Source organism: Zeus faber (assembly GCF_960531495.2).
Source record: "Zeus faber genome assembly, chromosome: 16".
NCBI classification, from domain to species: domain Eukaryota; kingdom Metazoa; phylum Chordata; class Actinopteri; order Zeiformes; family Zeidae; genus Zeus; species Zeus faber.
In genome coordinates, this window is record NC_137202.1 from 6,660,871 (window position 1) to 6,682,206 (window position 21,336).

The window sequence follows — 21,336 nt, forward strand, 5'->3', positions numbered from 1 at the left end:
GGCGAGCGGCTTCCAGTCGGGAGACTCGGGACTTGCGTTTCCGTTTTGGTGTGACGGGGTCTGAACTCGGGGTCAAGCCGGGGCGGCTGGTCCGCCGTCGGTTTACGGGGGCAGCGGCCGATGTCGGTCGCCTGACGTTGTTGTGATTGTAACTAAACTCCAGCTGACTGTAACACACCCGACTGGAGAGCAAGGTGGACGCACGAGGAGAGGCCGGCTCGGGCGCGGGGCGGCCGGAAAGGGTGGGAGGATGAGGGTTGTTTTATTTTTTATTTTATTTTGTTCAGTGGGCGAGGGGGTTGGCTCGGGGTTTTCTATTCTCCGTCGGGGGTAATCTGCTCATTACAGGCGGTAGAGTATTGATTTTGAAATTTCAGCCGTAGAAAAGCTGTTCAACCCTCTGGACACTTTGCCCCCCTCCTCCCCCGGGGAACTGTGTTATTCAATCCACCTGGCATCAACACACACACACACACACACACACACACACACACACACACACACACACACACACACACACACACACACACACGCGCACACACACACGACATGAGGCAGCGTATTGATTTCACACAAACTGTACAACTAAGCCAAATCACACGTCCGGGTGCCGACCAAACTTTTTTTCTTTCTTCCACCCAAAGGAGCGACACTCGAACGGATTCTTTTTGTTGCTCCATCTCTGTTTGGACTCCGAGGCGCGAGCCGAGCAGCAGACGCTGTTGTTTTTCCTCCGCTTTTCTTTTTTTTTTTTTCCCCCTTAGCGTGTAATTACAGGACTCCTTTCATGTGCCTCAGGACCCATATTGTAGTTTGTCATCGCGTTTGCTTTGGCTGAGAGTGATGTGTCAGCAGATACATTTATAGACCGTGCGCTCGGGGGCCCTCTCGGCGCATGTTCAATGAGCTCCGCTCCACCTCCACCTCCGCCCGTAGTAGCTGTCTACTCGACTCGTCCCCATGCTGAGGTTTCGCTTCAAGTGCGCTTGAAAGAGAGCGTGCCTCTCGAAGAGGCTATAATTATGGAGGCTGGGACTTTGTGCCGTGGTAGAAGAGCTGACGTATCACTGCGAAAACACGGCAGCTGTAAGGGACAGGTGGCGAGGTGCAAAGGCTGATGTGCGGTTAAACTGGCTGGGGAGGAGGGGTGTCAGCAAGTGGAGGCCTGTGTCAGAGGGTAAAAGGGTGAGATAGAGAGGGAAAAAAAAGGAAGAGGGAGAAAGGGTTACCTCATTTACTTGGAACAAAACAGATGAGGTAGCTATGTGTCACACGTTTGTGTGTGTGTGTGTGTGTGAGATCAATTCAATTCAGACCCCTAGTCCATCTGAAGCTCCTTTCCCACTTGCACTGAAAGCAGTAAATCTACTGGCAGTGTTCCACTCGTCCTAGTATCGTTTTCAGGAAAATGCTGGTACCGCTGGAATGGAAGCATCAGATTTCCGTAAAATAGGAGCAGAGCCGAACCCAAATAAGGCAGAAATAGTGGATCCTTACGGATATTTATTTTGCACAAATATTTTTGCAATAATTTGTTTTTGGGTAGGAAAAAAACATTCAGTGCTTGGCTGCAAATATGAAAAATTGAAACATGTCCAGTCTCTACGGAGACATATACACACATACATACATATGATATTAGACACCCCTGGCGCGAGCGTTACGTACTGTGTCCATAACAGTCATCCATGTGGGAACAGACTCCGGAACATTTCCTCAAAGTCGGGGCAATGTGGGAATGACTACCAACTGTCTTTGCCTTTTATCCGGCAATGTTAGGGATTCCATGTGGGAAAGGGGATTTAAAGTGGAATCCTTGACATAGTCTGTGTTCGGAGAATGCCCGAATTCAACAGGCTTTTCTTTTTATCAACATGAAACGGTTACTTTCTGTTCTCCGAAGTTTGCCTTCTTCTGAGCCATTGAATTGTTTTGTGTTTTTAACCCCTGGTCACGTGAGGTGGTAGGGCTATTTTTTTCATCCATTTTAATTCTTCATATTCATACAGTTTACTGACCAAAACGAGCGACTTTATATTTATTATAAAATTTCCCGCGGCTGCCTTTTCGCTTCTTGCACTTTCCCGATCAGTGCATTCTTGCAGGGAAAGTCGGACCGCCTCGGACAGTGGAAACGGCATATAGAGGAGCACGTGCAGAACACCAATACATAGAGTTTCAAAAATATTTGAACAAAATAATCTTACGGTTTACCACTTTAATGGATCTGGATCAGGGTTTTTTGTTTTTTTTTGTTGAGAAGGGAAAATGGGTGTTTGCATTTACCTCCTGTAAACTACCCTGTAAATTAATTCCCCATCCCCCTACTTCTCACTTTTCTCTCCTTCTCACCCCCCCAACCACCACCACCAACCCTGTCTGTCTCTCTCTGCCCCTGAATATATCCCTCTCATTGCTCCCCCACTTGAGTGTCCTCAGCGTCATTCTTCTCCAGTGACCCCGTTGAGCTCAATCCCTTGCCAGGTTTTATGTAAAGCCTCTCACTGAAAACTGTGGAGCGACATGGACGGAGAGGGGAAGGAGGGAAAATTAGACAAGAACTGAGAGAGAGAGAGAGAGAGAGAGAGTGGGAGCGAGAGAAAGACAGAGAGAGAGAGAAACAGAGGCAGACAGACGGGCAGGCAGGTAGACAGGCAGCCAGACAGGCGGGCAGGCAGACAAATAGAGAGACAGGCAGGCAGACAGGAAAGCGAGAGAGATTATAAGATGGACAGAATTCTGCTCGGTTTGCGAAACGAGTGTTTTCTTTGCCTGGCAGAGCCTTCGAGGGCACAGTGGCCTGCATGCCGCATGGTACACCACAGAGCGTCCGTCTGTGTGTGTGTGTGTTTGTGTGTGTGTGTGTGTGTGTGTGTGTGTGTGTGTGCGCGCGCGTGTGCGTGTGCGCGTGTCTTTCTTGTTGTGTTTTGGTGGGCATGGGCATTTTACCGTGGCAGACATTTGTAAGATAAGTTGAAGTGAATTATACATTGAGGCCGGCATCCTCCCGCCGAGGCGTCACTCACTGCTTATGTAATAGCTTCTGTGGAAGTCATTTGCCTGGCTGTGTTTCTAACCACTTGGTGTGTGTGTGTGTGTGCGCGGGCGCGCGTGCGGCATGTGCTTTAATAGGTTTATTGTCCTTAAAAGTGCGAGAACACCTGAATAATTAATAATTAATTCCTCAAAATTTGGTTTACACTTTACATATTACACAACTTAACCTGAACCTTTTTTTTTTGTTTGTTTGTTTTTTACCCGGGTTGACTCCTCACCGGTGCCTGTGAGCGGTATTAATCCCTTTCTCTAAATCTCTCTCTGGACTTTTCCCCCTCTCTCTCTCTTTCTCTCTCTCTCTCTCTCTCTCTCTCTCTCTCTTGCTCTCTCTCTTGTGTGGGTTGTGTTATCAGTCACCTCGCGGATGCTTTCAGAGCGAGATAGCAGGAGGCCCCGTCTTTCGGCTTTGTCTCCGTGTTAAACTGAAACAATGGCTCTTCGCGGTCAATACGGCCCCAGCGGTGGGGGTGGGAGGGGTTAAAAAAAGGGACTTTCTTGAGGGAAGATTTCGCCTTTTGCTCCCCTTGTCTCCTTTCATGTTGGCCTATCCTTACTGGACAACGCCTTTCAGAGACAATGAGGGCTCTTGAGAATCCTTTGGGTGACCACGTTGCTCTGTGTCATTTCAAAAGTGGCCGCTAAAGAGAACACGAGTGACTTTGGCCCAGGGAGAACTGCAGCATTTCGGATAACGTAATCGCGGCGAGCTCCGTAAAATTTGTGAAATCGCCTCGAATTTGAATTTGGTCTTGATGTCAGCAGGAACATTTTGTCTGATTTACCCACCTATTTCTTTTTGTCCAAACGAGTCGAATTCCTCTGCACTGGAGTCAACATTTGTGATGTCATAAAACCTTAAGCCTCCCACTGAACCTAAATGTTCCCTTCATACAGTACTTACCTCTTGATAGAAATCCAGGAAAACCCTTGTACTTACAGTACCTGTCCAAAGTTAAGTGGGGGAATAAAAAGTACTGTTTATATTTATTCCATTTCATAATCTTTTACCTCGCCGTCTGACCAAAAGGAAAGTTATAATAACAGTTCATAGTTCATCTTATAACCCCCACCGCCCCATTTCTACCTATTGACCTCTGCCTTGTAATACCTCTAATCAACAATATTTTATTGAAAAAGAAAGAGCTGATTCCTCTTAAATTGTGTTAAAAAGTATTAAATGTAACTCCATGACACCTACAGACAAACATCCTACAAATCACCACCTCAAACATCCTTCGATTGGGAACCTGCGGAGATGTGGAAGTGGTTTCATTGGGGCGAAGCGCCGCATTGTTCCTGACAGACAGTAGTCAACTGGCCAGACTAATCCCCGCGTCTCTACCACCGGCATTCCCGGTATTTTCAGTGTCTGCCTGTCTGACCACTGACCGCCACTGGATAACTATTAGTGGTCGGAAAAAACCTCTCGGAAAAATCCAATACAAAGCAGACCCCAAACTACGGCCGTCTTCCCCGTTCAAATACTTCTGATGCTCCTCCCGTTGCCACATGGATGAGCACGGTCGCTTCTTTTGGGGGACGGTTAGATGTCGAATACGTTCAGGAATATAGAAGTCGCACAGTTGCAAGTCTGTCCTTGGCGGCGTGCAAAATGCTGACCTCACACGGTCCAGAAGCTCGGGACGAACAGAGAGCATAGGTTGGGTTCTCTGGGATGTAATGGATATGGTGCAAAGCACGTTGGAAATCCCAGAGGACGTGTGATTGACAGCTTGTGTCCCCGGTTGACCATAATGTCTTCACAAGCCTGTGTTTGTGGTGCTCCTACAGTGTTATTGACGTCTGCTGCTGCATCCCGTTTCAGTGGATTATGGCCGCTCTCTCTTTCAACCCCCACAGGGATTCTGTGTGTGTGTGTGTGTGTGTGTGTGTGTGTGTGTGTGTGTGTGTGTGTGTGTGTGTGTGTGTGTGTGTGTGTGTGTGTGTGTGTGTGTGTGTGTGTGTGTGTGTGTGTGTGTGTGTGTGTGTGAGAGAGGAGGAGAGGGGGGCCTCAGTAACCCCTCACTTGAACAGCCTCTCCTGTCCTAATAGAGGCCAGATGCTTTGAAATGCTAAAGAGCCAACCTGCACCCTGTCACACTGTCAGAGAAGCGCGCGCACACACACACACACACACACACACACACACACACACAAGCACACACAATTCACTCTCTCACCTACTCACTCTATGGCACACTCAGTCTTCCGCCTAAACCTTCTCTTCTTTCTTTCTTTCTTTCTTTCTTCATTAAACTCTTTTCAGTCTCATGCCTTCTCTCTATCTTGTTCCAAACCGAAGGAATAATAAATGTGGATGTTGCCATGCCAACAGTTCCAAACAGAGTGAAGCTAAAGTCTGCAACAGCAACAAGTGGGTTGTAAAAAATTAAGGGGGGGGGGGGGGGGGGGGGTTGAACCAGGGGAAGACTCGGTGCCAGTTACTATTGTAAGTTGTCTTTAGAAAACTGATTTCCCTCTGCATTTCACCACAGGACAAACCTGATTTAATGAAGTCCGAGAGTCAGTACCTGGTCACAACGATTCAGTAGTTTAGTTCAATGTTAGAATGAATGTCAACCAGCTGGTTACTTTGCCAAACAGCACATTCTCTTCAATGCTGGGAGTGGAAAAAAAGTGTTCCTGCCGCTAACTGAGAATTTATGCATGTACTATATACAGGTTGTTAAGCATTGCTACAGCATGCAATGGCATAGACCTTATGCATATGTACACACACACACACACACACACGCACACGCACACACACACACTCACACACAGAGACGGACGCTCTGTGGTGTACCATGCGGCATGTGGGCCACTGGCATGTAGCAGTGTAACAACCTTCATAATCCAATTGTCTTTGCCCACATTATCACAATTATTTAAACTTAAAGGTCACCAATTTTGAAAAAGCTCACTTTTTTTCAGTGCATGTGCGCCTACATGTGGGTCTCTGATGGACCTACTATCACACAAACTGTGAAGTATGACAGCCCAGTCAGTTTGATAAGGGCTGCCTAGGTCAGGAAACAAGTGATTCAACAACACGTTCAGAGTTGCCTCCCCCTTCTAAGTCAGGTGGGGGCTCATTAGAATAATACCCCCGCCCATCTGACGATCTCCACCCACACCTTGAGAACTACCTTTGCGAAGGTGCGGCACTTTTCTTTCTCGTAAGCGGCGGACCCGCCAGCATTATGTGGAAGCTCAGAGCTAATAACCTTAGAATTCAAAAGAAAAATTAAAAAAACATAAACTCCATTTCCATCCCTCCATCCCTCTATTCCCAAGAGTTTGAATGCGTGCGTTGACAGGCTGTGAGGGATGCGATGGACGCGGAGATGCGTTTTGCACAGTGGATTTAAAACCAGAAGGTGCCTCTGCTCGGCACTGCGCGTGACGCCGCCCAATGAGAAATAATCACAAATGAAACATGTGAAAAGTGTGGGCATGGGGTGGGTTTTGTCTTGCGGTGGGTTTTCTTTCCTTTAATCTAATCTGGGAAACACCCTGCACCGAACGGATGGATGCGCATCGCTCTCATAATGATTGTTGTGTGAAGGACTTTTGGGGTTTGACGTGCGTCTCTCCACAGCCCTCAGAGGTGCAGCTTGTACGGCAATGTCAATGGCTTTTTAAGTGCAGATGAAAACACCAGTCCGACTGCTGCGAAATAATAATTTGCTTGAAAATGATGCTTGGCAACGTTCTCGTGGATGTTGAAGAGCTTCATTGCAATGTGCCAAATGTTAAAATAATATAGTCCTCAAAGTTCACATTTGGTTTGCTTTGCACAACCTCACACCTCTTAATTTTTTCTTTTAAAATTAGCTTTCCCCTGTGTGGTCATTAAGCCAGCCTCTTAAACCTGTTTTATTCATAAGTGGGGCTAAAATGGAATAACACAATGATTGAAAACCTCTGAGTCGTTTGAAGTGATTTGTTGCCTGTGATTTCATGTGACACGGGGCAAAAAAATCCCAAATGTTAATGGTGGTTAATATTAGATGCACAGGGGAAGTCAAACCGGAGCAATTTCGATTTCAATTTTAATTTCTCAAAGTTGTGTGGTTTTCCCTCCTTCCATGCATGTGCGTAATGCTGAGTTCAGACTACGTGATTCTGGGCTGATTTTCACCTCCGCGACAGGTTTTTGGAGATCCCCGAGTGTCGAGCGTATGGTGTGAACTGCTCACAGCGCAATCTGACTGCTCACCGATGGTTCCCTGACGCAGGCGAGATATCAAGCAGGTTCAATAACTGGTCGCGTCGGGATGAAGTCGGGAGTGACGAGCTACAGCCAATGAGAGCAGACTCGGAGTGAGGGGGGCAGGGGTCGAGAAGGAGAGACGGGAGTGCACGGAGCAGCAGCCAGAAACCCACAACATACTTATTTTACCTTTCTTCTCTAGGTTTTTAATATATTTCTGATATAAATTCTGATTTTATTCAGTTTTTTTTTTGTTTTTTTTTACAGCGATCAAGAATCGAATAAAAAAAAAATTATAATCCTCCAACAATCCACGCATGGTATCACTTTATTTCCGGTGTAAATTCTTGGCAAGTCAGTAAACTTTACTGAGTTTACTGACTTGCCGTGAATCACGGAGGCCATTTCACCCCCGTCCCCTTCCAGCACGTAGGCGGAGCGGGCGTGGGGGAGCAGTAGCTCATTAGCATTTAAAACCAGAGAAACGCCCGTCGAGAAAAAGGACTGAAACTGTGGGGTTTAGAGGCATGTTAGAATGGCTAGAATGCATCATCTGAGTGGCGTTATCAGCAAAAAATAAAAATATATCAAAGACATGTTTTGGGGACCTCAGAGACCTATATTAACTTGTTGAAAAGGAGTGTAATGTGCGACCTTTAAAATGACATTTGAAATTTCCCGACGATAAATAGTCATATTGATTATGATCCCAGTCCCAAAGACACACGCACACATGCACGCACGCACACACACACACACACACACACACACACACACACACACACACACACACACACACACACCCACACACACTCACACTCACACTCCCACACACACACAAGGAGCAGATCTTTTTTTCCAGGCCTTGTGGTTTAGGTGACAGTGAGGGACCAGACAGACAGTCATTGTGTTGGAATGGAGGTGCAATTTAACCTCAGGGCTTTTTGGCGAAACATTAAAGGAGCTCTCATATTTTACAATGGAGCTGACGTGACTTAGTTACACAACCTCAGTCCTGCCTCTTTGAGGGTTTTATTATGCACTGTCAGTGATATAAGAGTGATGAATAAATGCAGGACCAAATTAGGTATGGTTTCATCACAGAGCGTTGAAATTATTGCCTGTGTTTGTAGATACTGTTTGCAGGGTGTTTTTTTTCATAGCCACTCTAGATTATGTTGACTTATGCCTGTTGACGGTGTGTTTTTGGACTAGAGCGCCATCGAAAAAAAACATGAAATAGCTCTAAAATACTGAACACGCTCTTTAAACTGATACTTTTGCCCGCGGCCCGGTGGCCCCCCGCTGCGATCCGACGGATTTATTCTTTCCACCTGTTGCGAGTCGCTTCCCTACTGGGTTTACAACAGTGTTCGTCTTGCAACGTTGGTGGAAGCCGGGGTTCCGTGTGGAGGAGAACTCAGCTGCGTGAAGTTAGTGCGCGAGCGATGGTGGAAAATGGCGGTGGAAAATGGGAGGGTGGCAGGAGACTGCTGAGGTGATAATTCATCGCAGGAAACAAAGGAGTGGAAGGAAAGGGATATGGGTTTTCAATAAGTGGAAGCAGGAAAGAGTGATGAGAGAGGAGGGAGAAGAGCCGGAGAAGGGAACTATCGGTCACGGTTTTATTTTGTTTAAGGCAAGAGCAGGCTCATTTTATTGAAATATCCACTGTCCTGTTAACCGACGGTGGACGCTGGACATTGGACTCAACACCCAGACTTCACAACAGCTTGGCTCCTCTCTTCCCGTCGGTAGTCTTAACTGAACGGCTTCGGCGTACATTTTGGGTTCGAATCCGACCCGAAAGCCCTTGACCGGTACGGTAGAAGCAGAATAGAGGAGTTCATGTTTCGTTGTATTTATTTTTACTCCAACCCTGCTTCACCGCGCCGGTCTCGTGGAGATTCGGAATCTCTTTGACGAGAGAGACCCGGCCAAGAAAGCAGCAGACAATTTCAGAGAATGCGCAACATGAAACGCGACCCATAAAAGTAATAGCGCTACGGCGTGAAGCGACGTTTACACCATGAACCGGGGAAAGATATTACATAAAGGAAGTGGAAATGAAAGAGGTAGAACAATTGCATATCTCTTGCTTTATCACCCATGTTTTTTGGGGGGGGGGGGGGGGGGTTAACCTGTGCTGTCAGCATGCTGGACATACAACACAGAGCATTTGTGCCATTGCATCTAGGACAGAGTTATTCTGCAAGTGGAGTTCAACTTCTCAACCTGCAATTCAACTCTTTATTCATTCTTTAATCATCAAGAACTGCTGCGATAACTCTGTCCTGTGGACGACCCGTGGGATGACAAGAACACAGCTTTTTGTTACACGGAACCGCCACCAATCCCCCCCGATCTTACCATGTTTTGGTCGATAAACAACTGATCACTAGACCAAGAGGGGGAGAATCGCCACGGGTGAGACAAATTAATGTAGAACCAAACAGCAGAATGTTTTACCCATGGTTCAAAAGCTACGGTTAAATCCATTACCCATGGTTTCAACCGTAGCTTTGAACCTATTCGAAGAGACACACTCTTGCAGTTTTAGGGTGTTTTGGAGCTTGTTCCAAGTTGTAGGGCCAGAGAACTGAAAAGCTTTTTTGGCCAACTCCATACACACCCCGGGGAATTCCATCAAAATACAGCTATTTTAGAGTAGGCCATAGAAATTATTTGAACAAAATTGCTAGATCCGTAGTGTGACCTAGTATGGCCTCATAAAAAATGGCTTGGTCTGCCCAAAGCGAAGGGGAAGAGTGTATCCATGGATCCAAGGCTGATTCCACGGAGATCTTTCTTCATGCTAAATTTGATTATCCCCTAATGACAACCTGGAGCGCCCGGAGAACCGTCTGTGTGTTCAAATTCTTCCCAAACCCGATTAGATGCTTGGTTTCCTCAAACACCAGGACATCGACTGAGTCTCTTCTGATTGAAATACTGGGTCCTACAACGCCGCCGCCTTGCCTCCTACCTCACCTTTGTCCGACCAAAACTCCCGACCTCCACCTTCTCCCTCTTTTCTTTCTGTCTCCTCCCTGGGTCACACAGAGACCTCCGGAACTTCTTTGTGGGTTTATTTGTGATTGCGAAGCGGATCAGCAGCGGCGCAATAACATGTTTTTTCTCCCGGGGGTAACCCCGACGATATTAACCGACTGTAATATAACAGGATAATTCTTGCCTCGTCAGGTCCGTCTCTGGATCCACTTAAAATAGCTACCCGGGAACCTCTTTCTCCTGCCTGTCTCATTCACACTCACCCCGGGTCAATTAGAGCTCTCCCTCGACACGGCCATCTGAGACATTGGTAACTTTTGGCTAAATGTTGGGCTGCCTTTTAGACTGGGAGCATCTTTTAGCTTTCTCTTTCACACTCTTGTTTCTCTAATTGGGACACTTTCAGCTAAGCAGGGGCCACAAAAAAAAAAAAACACCCGGTAAAAACCTGCTAACTCTTTTGTCTCAACTGCACATGATTGGGAGCCACTAATCTTTTTATGCAGGAAAGGCACCGTTGGCTCAAAGGGCCCACTGGGGTTGAACCAATCACAGTGGGTTGAGGCATTATTGGAGTCTATTTTTGGCCCCCAAATCAAATTCCTCGCTGGGAGAAATGCCCAATGAAACACTTTATTATGAGGATTTGCGGGAACTTGAGATGTTCTCTATTTTTAGGGACGATGACTAGTTCTCCTCCTCCTCCCGTCTTGTGCCGACGACAGACCAGGGGATGCGCTCGGTGTGGTGAGCGGGGGAGAGGGAGTCGGGTCGGGCGGGGGAGTGTGTTTTTTCACCCCGTCAGAGGAATGCAGGCCGAGGAGAGAGGGAGCGGGGATGGAGTCATGAGCCTTGATAACGTTTTGGAGGAACGACCTTTTGAGCGACATCAGAGGGAAAATTAGCTTTTGGGATTTGTTGCCCGAGCAGCCGGACAAAACCAGACCCCCGGAGGTCATGGGACACGGAGGATGGGAGGAGGAGGGGGGTGAATAAGACTCACTCTGCTCGACTCCTGCCGGAGTCACAGGGTTAGAACTCGGAGGGTGACGGACAGCAGGCTCACAGGATCCTTAATTCTATTAGCCTGGGCCGAGAGGGCCTCGTCTGGGCTCGGAGTGAAAGGGGGGAGGGGCTGGCCAGGGTAGTAAGGAGGTTGTGAGCTGTGATTATTTGGACATGGAAAGCGGTCAAACTTAAGCACGCATTACACATATCTTTATCTCACCTTCTCCCTCACATTCCTTCTCATAAACGCTTCCAACACACCCATGGTCTGAAAAGGGGTATCTGACGCACACGCTGACAATCACACACAAACACGCGCATAGATTCACTGACACAGAGTCATCACAACTGGAAAGAATTTTGTTCTGCGAATATGTTCATTTATCATTTGCTAATCATTAGACATCTTCCACCTCCTACATTTCTTTCTTTCTTTCTTTCTTTCTTTCTTTCTTTCTTTCTTCAGTTCCATCTACCCCCCGTGCCTCTAATACATTCCAGGCAGTATACATATGTGTGCATGTCACAGACTGTCAATCTAACGAGTAATCACTCTTTTCTTTCTGGCATTCATTTTCAAGAATCACCAGAATGATTTCATTTGGAATTGACTAAATGTGTGACCTGTCGGTGTGTATGTGTGTGTGTGTGTGTGTGTGTGTGCGTGTGTGTGTGTGTGTGTGTGTGTGTGTGTGTGTGTGTGTGTGTGTGTGTGTGTGTGTGTGTGTGTGTGTGTGTGTGTGTGTGGTAAGCCCTGCCAGACTGTGTTCAGTAATAGCTGGCTTGGATTATTCCACTTGGCCAGACGGATTTTAGTTTGGCACGCCAGGCCGACTATATGTGTCCCCCTCTGTGTCCCCGTGGCAACGCACTGATAATACTATCTGAAAGTGGTACACTTAATCCCCGGCCACTTATTGTGTTTTATTAATGATGAGAATCCATTGTCTTCTTAAAACAATCAAACGTGGTGCCTCAGTGTTTTCACGTATGCACCATAGTTAAGGCCAGTATTCGTTTCTTTAAATAGAATTTGTAATTTAAATCAAAGTGCTTTGTTATACTGCAGGAATGTTTCTCAGATGAGTTGGCAAATGAGGAGGCCATCAAGCAATTAAGGGGAAATCTTTCCAACTTCCTTAAAACTGATCCACATGTGACTGATCACATGGGGTCACTGCACCTAATCACTGAGCGGCTACGTGATGATCAGGAGGGTCGTGACTCCTTCTTTTGCTGCCTTTGTTGTCCTTGGTCATCACCTCCATTCTTTCTGTTTTGGATTATGAGCATTACGATATGATTTTCTTTTTCATTTTATTTTGTGTAGTAAGTTTAGTATGTAAATATTCACTTGTCTCTCTCTCTCTCTCTCTCTTTCTCGCTCTCTCTCTCGCTCTCTCTCATATTCTAGAGTTTGCGGTGTGTCTGAGGCCATTGGGGGGACCATGGCTCTGGTTCAGGCCCTGCCTGTGTCTGTGACTGACCACCCTAATCCCAGCCTCGATATCCACCAGTGCCGGCCACTCTTGTCACATTCCCCCCCGGGCCCCTGCTCTGTCCCTTGTGGGTCCTGTGAGTCCGGGGCCGCCATGGGTTCTGTCAGCAGTCTCATATCTGGACGGAGCTACCAAGAGAGGCACTGCCGGGCCGCCAGCGAGTTCGCCACCAAGCCCCGCAGATCCACTCCTGCCACCAGCTGCTTCAGGCTGCAGGATAACACCCTTCGCAGTGGCAGCTCTCTGGAGCAGCTGCTTGTCATTAGTAACCAGACCCAGACCCAGACCCATACTCAGCCTCAGCCTCAGCCTCAGCCTCATCCCCAGTCCCAGCCCAAGTCCCAGCCTCAGCCCCAGGCCCAGACCCAGACCCAGGCCCAGGTGCTGCCACCGCCGCTGCCCACCAAGAAGCAGCCCAGACCAGGGAACACTGCCGGGGCAGGTGGGGGCGGAACTGCTGTTGGCAGTGGTGTTGGCGGAACTAATGGAAACTATAATTATGCGAGTGCTGAGGTGGTTGTGGGCGACTGGAACGACAACCTGGTGCTGGCAGCCACAAGCCCCTGCAGTGACACTGAGGAGCCCCGGGACAACAGGGCCCTGAATGGAAACATCGGTGGGCCTCCTCCCAAACTCATCCCAGTGTCAGGACAACTAGAGAAGGTGAGTACAGTAGTGTGGACGGGACACCCATTTACCATAATATAAGTTTCTTTATGTTTTAGTCAAAATATGTAATCAGGACCAAATTCTGTCATTCATGAATGCACACCTTGATGACTGATGACGTCTTCAGAACGAGAGGGGATCTCCTTGAGGATGAGAAGACATTCTGCATGGTGCAGTGGTCTACAGCTGACCATGATCTCTCACATCCCTAGAGGGGGCAATCGGAAAAAAACATTTTACGACACAAATCAATAACGTAACACATCTTTCATTGTTGCATGCCGTTTTTTAGGGTTAGGGTAAAATATCTACTCCAGTTATTGCATTTCAAGGTCATACACTGTAAAGGTGTTGCAGCGTAATGCCTTTCTTATCCTCTGCTTCCTTCCGGTATTTTCTCATATAGCAGTAAAGCAGATGTGTGCATCTCTCCAGCATGTGCTGACATGTCTCACACACACAGGATGGGCTCGGCAGTCTAATTGGCTATTTATTTCAATCGATCGAGAGGGAACCTTAATCACTGCTCTGACAAAGCCTGAGATAGATCATTTAGCAGTCGTTCACCTTGCAGGAAACTCATAATCAATGTCAGAGCTCACTTAAATTCAGTGACATACCTAATGAGCCCTATGGAAAATCATTATTTTCCTCTCCTCCCTCCATTTGTCCTCTTCTTTTTCACTTTCACTCACTCTCACCTCAATCTCTGGCTCGTTCTCTCTTATTTATTTATTCTGTCTTTCTCCATCTGAGATGGGGGGAGGAAAGTCATTAAGCCAACAGCTCAATGCAAGCCGTGAATATCAACTAAACCAAATTTAAATAATCAGAGCCCGTGGGTCGACCTACTACCTTATCACTGATCCTCCTCTAATTACTTCCAACGAGGGCTGCACGGATATATTGTTTCAGCATCGTCATCCGATGTACACATGCACAATAGTGACATTGCAGGACGTGTGATGTCACGCATTGTGGCCTGTGGTTCGTTTGCTTTGTTATGATTTAGGGAGTAATATCTTGCAAGGTTGCACTTAGACCTTGGTTCGATTCATGGTCACACAGCAACGTCAGAATTTTCCGGGAAAATTTGTAGGAAACTTCTCGGAGTGTTCGTCACCCGGACAACCCCCCCCCCAGTGGGTTAATCGAAAATGGAGCATCAGCAGCATGTGTGTACAATTGCTTTTGTTGCTATTCACTGGTTGATATAAGAGTGTTTGGTATATGAATTACATTTTGAATATGAGCGAGCGTCAAGGCTACGTCCTCTGTGTCCGTGCCTCAGCTGCGCTCCTCTCTCCTCGCGCTCCGAACACCATGTGGCGGCGAGGAGGGCGCACGGCGACTCCCAGTCTCTCCGTGTGTGTGTGTGTGTGTGTGTGTGTGGTGTGTGTGTGTGTGTGTGTGTGTGTGTGTGTGTGTGTGTGTGTGTGTGTGCGTGTGTGTGTGTGTGTGTGTGTGTGTGTGTGTGCGTGTGTGTGTGTGTATGTGTGTGTGTGTGTGTGTGTGTGGTGGCAAAACCTGTCATGGCTCTATTCTCACAATGTATTTTGACTTTAATCTCGTAATTCTGACCTTATTCTCAAAACTTAATTTCGACTTTTAATATGGAATTCTGACTTCTTGTCTTTTTTTTTATTTGCCTGGCCCTAATATTCCGTAACTTTCAACCATTCATTGATAATTGATACAGCTCAGTTCTTACAACTCACTGATGACATTTTTCTTGCAGAACATGGAGAAGATACTGATCCGTCCCACAGCATTCAAACCTGTGGTTCCCAAGAACCGTCACTCGGTGCAGTACCTGTCTCCGCGGCCAGGGGGCACCAGCCTGTCAGAGAGTCAGGGAAGTCTCAACCTCCTGCTGCCTCTCGGAGGATCAAACATGACCAACTACGCCAATGGGAACGGAGGGAGCATCAGTTCCGGTTCTGAAGGGAAGCGTAACTCGTACAGCGGGGGGCGCAACGCTCGAAGCAGCCAGTCTTGCTCCATGTCGGACTCGGGGCGAAACTCCCTGTCCAGCCTCCCTACCCACAGCAGCACAGGGTACAGCCTTGCCCCCAGCGAAGGCTCCAGCTCTGGGTCTGCCTCGGGGGGCCTCAGGGGTCAGTTGGAACCAGTGCCGGCGCTGAACCGAACGACCTCCGGAGGCAGTACCGGCCACGGTCACACCAACTCGGACAGTGGACGGTCCTCGTCCAGCAAAAGCTCTGGGTCCGGTTCGCTGAGCGGACGCGGGCAGCCACTGTCCGACAGCGGGTCGTGCGGCCACTCATCGCCCCCTGTGGAGGGCTACGAGGCGGTGGTGAGGGAGCTGGAGGAGAAGCTGCGGGAGAGAGACCTGGAGCTGCAGCAGCTCCGCGAGAATCTGGACGAGAACGAGGCGGCTATCTGCCAAGTAAGACTCTGCACAGATGTACCACAGCTGAGTTCTGTTGCTTTGCCCTGACCTGTAAGACAGAGGCTTGTCGTCGCGTAACTTTTCTCACTGTGAATCACTCTGAATCAAGATACAGTTGCTAATGTCTGACCTCTGACCCTGCGCTCTGGAAAGGTGTACGAGGAGAAGCAGCGTCGCTGCGAGAGGGAGATGGAGGAGCTAAGACAGAGCTGCTCCACAAAGATGAAGCAGGCATTGCAGAAGGCCCAGAGAGCTCAGCAGGTGTTGCAGCTACAGGTACACGGCTCACTAGGCAGATGAAGGACAGATGTGTGCGTTTAATATAAACTAATTTCTTTGGGAGCCACTTTGGAAGCTCTGAGCCAAAGAACGCAGCCTGTACATTAATACCACTCTAATCGCTTACAAACTACCGTTTAAAGGTACACTCAGATCAGAGTGTCAGTGTGACTGAACATGGTTCTCCGTTCTGTCCTCAGGTGTTTCAGCTGCAACAAGAGAAGAAGAAGCTTCAGGAGGACTTCTCCGCACTGCTGCAGGACAGGGAGAGCCTGGAGAGGAGGTGTGCCAGTATCCAGAGGGAGCAGACCCAGCTCGGGCCTCGCCTGGAGGAGACCAAGTGGGAGGTCGGTGGCGGTCACTAAAATCTGGCCTGTTTAATCAGTCAGCCTAATTTTTGTTTCCAAAGTTTTAAGGAAACAAAGAAAGGAGCCTTTAAGGCCATTACATACCAGGCACTATTTACGCAGGCAATCTATTTGCACGTCACAAATATTTTTTTAAATTGGAGTGTATGCAGTCGTTGCGACCTTGCATGTCAACAACGGAATTTTGCTTTGCATTTTGCAAGGTCGATTTTCCCCTCTGATATGTACGTCTGTAAGTCTGACCATTCAAGAAAAGGTTTGTTGACAACATCACACAATATTCAGCATGGCCTGATTGTTTTCGTGTCTCACAACGCTGTCCTTCATGGCCAGAAGGATAAGAAATGTTATGATAATAGAAAATGAATTTGAAGCCAGCTGTGCCATCAGGGTCACTAATTGTCCCACAGGCATCCTGAAGAATGTCCAAAAGCGACAGTGGTTCACTTTCAACTCTTGTTCTTTCCTCATTCTGGATTGGATGTAACCGAATATTTTGTTTGTCTATATTTAACAAAAGCAGGACTAGGTTATCACCACTTGACGTTGACTCGTGACTTGTGGGACAATTTTTTTTAGAAACTATATCATTTATTTGCTAAATTGTGGCTGGTTTGAATATATTTTAAATGTCCAATTCTCCTCCTTATTCGCTGTTTATGGTGTGTTAAGTTTATTTGAACACTGCATTTGTCACTTATTTTTGTGTTTTCTCTGTTGTCTCTGCCCAGGTGTGTCAAAAGTCGGGAGAGATCTCTTTACTGAAGCAGCAGCTGAAGGAGACCCAGTCCGAGCTCAGCCAGAAGGCTGGAGACATTGTGATCCTGAAGGCCCAGCTAAGGGAGGTCCGCTCCGAGCTGCAGGCCAGCCAACTCCGTTCCCAGGAGGCCCAGACCGCGACGAGGACCCGCTCCCTGGAGCTGGAGGTCTGCGAGAACGAGCTCCAGAGGCGCAAGAGCGAAGCGGAGCTGCTCCGAGAGAAACTGGGCCGCCTGGAGGAGGAGATGGCCCGCCTCCGGGACGCTCTGACCAATCACAATGCAGCCTCTCTCGCTGGGAACCTGTGCCCCAACATGAAGGGTCAGTGCATGAGCCTGTCCCTCAAGCCGGGCAGAGGGCCGCCGGGGCGAGGCGGGCCCAGTCCCTCTGTGTACCGCGATGCGGAGGAGAGCCGCCTGGTCTGGGGAGGCGAGAGCGACGAGGCCAAGGCTCAGCGGCAGAACGCGGAGACCATGCTTGGGCTCAGGCAACAGGTACATCGATGCTTCGTCTTGGATCGTTTTGGGCAGAGGAGGATAAAGAAAAAATCTTTATTTTCAAGATTCCCTCCTCTCTCCCCTTTCACAGGTGGAGCGGCTTAAGGCTGAACTCATGTACGAGAGGAGGACCAGTGAGGAGCAGCTGTCAGGGTTTGAGGACGAAAGGAGGGTGTGGCAAGAGGAGAAGGAAAAGGTGAGTGGGCGGGGGAGAGAGCACAGGAAGATTTCTTTGTGTTTGGGCATTCATCCAAAAAACAAGCCACATCAGAGCTGGGCTTCATTGAAAAAATCCATTTTCCCTATATTTTTTGTTGCTACTTAGGCAATATTTTGGGGATGACTTGTTGGTGCTTTCATAACATATTGGCACACAAGAAAAACAATCGTTAGTAATGTGGATATTATGGACAACCTGGCGGAGGCATTGCTTAGAACAGCTAGAGCTGTCTATGATCTTCTGAATATTTCTTAACATTTAACTTTATCACAGTATTACAAAAACCAAAATCCCAGACATCTAATACTACGGTACAATCTCTCAAATCACAATATCCATATTAAATACATATACAGTATAAGGCTCCCACTCCTTGACTTCCACGTCTTTCCCCTCTAGGTGATCCGCTACCAGAAGCAGCTGCAGCAGAACTACATCCAGATGTACCGCCGCAACAGGGACCTGGAGCGCGTGATGCGGGAGCTGAGCCTGGAGCTGGAGAGCCGGGACGTGGAGGACCACGAGATCCACGGCGGCAACAACGACATTCACTTTGAGGAGATCACTGCCACGGAGATCTAAGCCACGACAAAAAAAACCCAAAAAAAACAAGCCTCCGTATCCAGTCGCACACCCGTCCAAACTCTAACGCGTACTTAAAGAGCACTACCAGCACTCCCAAGCGACAGAGGATATAAACCGACATGGAACCCCTCCCGACTTCCTCCAGTCTGAGACAAAGCTTTATCTGGGCCACTGGACCGGGGCTCTGAAGGTGGTATTGGATTGAACACCTGGAGGCTCCTCTTCATGGGTCTGGTCACCCAACACCTATGCCAGCACAAAGACTGATTTCAATTCAGTTGGACCCCCTTCGATGACCCCAGAAAGCGGCATGTTCTGTTCTCAAAACAGGGTATTTAAAACGGCAGGGGGGGGGGGCTTAAAAAGTAAAAAAAATCTATAATATTATTCGATCAGGTCACTCTTTTGGGGCCACTTTTCGAGGTAGCACACAAGCACACGCTTTCACCGCTTCCACTGTGGGCCACCAACTAATATTAACACCCCCACCACCACCACCCCCCATGATCTACGCTAATGCACGTGTAAAGGGAAACACCAAATATCCAATATCTATCATATTCATATCGTTTTTCAATGGATCACCAGTTCAAAAAAACGTTTTGTATTGTACTTTCCTCAGCAGTGAGTGTTTGGAATGGAATGTACTCTGAGTGTTTTTGTGGTCTCCACCGGCAACGAAGGAGAACTGGCTCACCAAGGATTAACCCGATATTGTTTTGCACAAACGTCCCGCTCCGCACGACGGCTTCAACCGCACGGTGACCGGCTTTAACCTCGGCTCTGGGTTTTTTTTTACACGCAGACGTTATGACGGAACGTGCCGAGGGGACGGAAACCAAATGTTCACACAGCGTGCTCACCGGACCACCAATGCTCACGCCGTTGCACTACAAGCGTTTTCCGAAACTCAACCCATACCGCCCCAAGCTGTTACTCTTTTTTTTTTTTTTTGCATAAACATTTACATTTTACGAAGAGGCAGCACCCGAGAAGCACGGGAAATGCCGTCACGACGCGGCTGACACTCCTCGTTTTGTCTCTATCTCTCTCTCTCTCTCTCCCTCAGCTTTTATCCACCTCTGCCGCTTTCTCTCTCCACCTGGCAAAAGAACAACAACAACCAAAAAAAAAAAAAAGTATTTAAGATCTCAATGCGGCCAAGGCAACTGAAATACAAAGTTTATTTGTATGCTTGGTTCGCACGCCAGCGCCAAGAGATTTTATTTTGGCACGCTTCCCCCTTTACGCACCCGATCCAACCACCCTCCTGTCAGTGTCGGTGCTTCTTGCTTTTGCACTCGTCGTCGTGGGGGGCGAAGCCAAATAACGCTCTACTTCTCCTCCTTGTCTTCCTTTCCACCGTAACATCAACTGACTGATGTACTGTTGTGAAAACGGCATGACTGCATGTCTTTGTTTATTCAGCTCCTCGGAGAGGCCGTCGGAAACGGCGTCTGCGTTTGTCTGCGGGTGGGACGTGGCACGCAGATAGCCGCGTCTCGACGGACTACACCTCAGCCGGTGACGACGTTTGGAAAATTAAAAGGCTGTTTTCTCCTCTGTTTGTCTTTCCCACGGGAAACCTACGGCGTAATGCAGGACTGTGTCTAACACTGATAATGGCAGATCTCGACGGAAATAAAGAATGGGACAACTAATGTCTTTTATTTTACGATGCAGAGTCTATATCAATCAATAATAGATACATGGATAAATCTATATAATGAAAATAATGATGTATATTTTTTTATATATAGCACCTGAAGATATTTTGTGGTAGTGCTGGTATCAGCGTGGGTTTAATACAGTATAGAGACTTCTATATAGATGTCACAAAAAAATATTTTAAATGACCGATCAGTTTTAAATGGAGGAAGACAGCGTAGAAAGAGTGCACCTTATACTGTACAGTATGCATGCAATTCTGTTTACATTATGTGGAGACAAACTCACACCCACAGATTCCCTTTGGTCTGCAGAGCTCTCGCAGATGGAGATCACAGCTTTTTATTTTAGGCTGCAGTTGAAAGGAAACTGTCTTCTCTCCATTTTGACTGAACTTTCATTTGTCCGTCAACATTATCGCTCGATCCCCTCGTCATGGATTTCTTTGGTCAATGTCATCACAAAACTGCATGAAGTGGGACATTTTGAGAGAGTCCATGAAAACTGAGGCATTTGTTAAAAATGATCATCCTTCTATATACAGTATATATATATATATATATATATATATATATATATATATATATATATATATATATATATATATATATATATATATATATATATGTGTGTATATATATATATGTGTGTGTGTGTGTTTATATGTGTATATATACGTATGTATATATATATGTGTGTATATATGGGTGTATATATATATATACTGTATATGTATATATATATATACACACATATATATGTACATATATATGTATATATATATATATATGTTTGTATGTGTGTGTGTGTATATATATATATGTATATATATATATATATATATATATATATATATATATATATATATATATGTCACCATTTAGGGCTGAAGGAATAGCTGTCATTCTGTGCACTGGTAAATGCATGTGGTTTCTACATTCACTGACGTCCACGAGCTGAATGTTGAGTCTGAAATGTCTTAACACTTTTGGCATTTTTCTCCTTCAAGCCAATGGAAATATTTCTAAATGTAACGAGTTACATTTGGCCGGCCACCTTGACTTGCACCAAATATATCAACTGACA

General features: G+C 47.0%; 1 protein-coding gene across 2 annotated transcripts in view; it reads left to right on the top strand.

The window, feature by feature from the left end:
* Nucleotides 1-20,780, top strand: part of lzts2a (leucine zipper, putative tumor suppressor 2a) — a 27,419-nt gene extending 6,639 nt beyond the window's left edge. For both annotated transcript variants that reach the window (XM_080016871.1, XM_080016870.1), the window contains exons 2-8: nucleotides 12,708-13,455; nucleotides 15,200-15,871; nucleotides 16,028-16,150; nucleotides 16,354-16,500; nucleotides 17,253-17,774; nucleotides 17,869-17,973; nucleotides 18,397-20,780. In XM_080016871.1, coding sequence (XP_079872997.1) covers nucleotides 12,742-13,455; nucleotides 15,200-15,871; nucleotides 16,028-16,150; nucleotides 16,354-16,500; nucleotides 17,253-17,774; nucleotides 17,869-17,973; nucleotides 18,397-18,579 — 2,466 coding nt within the window. In that variant the 5' untranslated portion in view covers nucleotides 12,708-12,741 and the 3' untranslated portion in view covers nucleotides 18,580-20,780. The remainder of the gene's footprint in view (nucleotides 1-12,707; nucleotides 13,456-15,199; nucleotides 15,872-16,027; nucleotides 16,151-16,353; nucleotides 16,501-17,252; nucleotides 17,775-17,868; nucleotides 17,974-18,396) is intronic.
* Nucleotides 20,781-21,336: the final 556 nt, after the last annotated feature.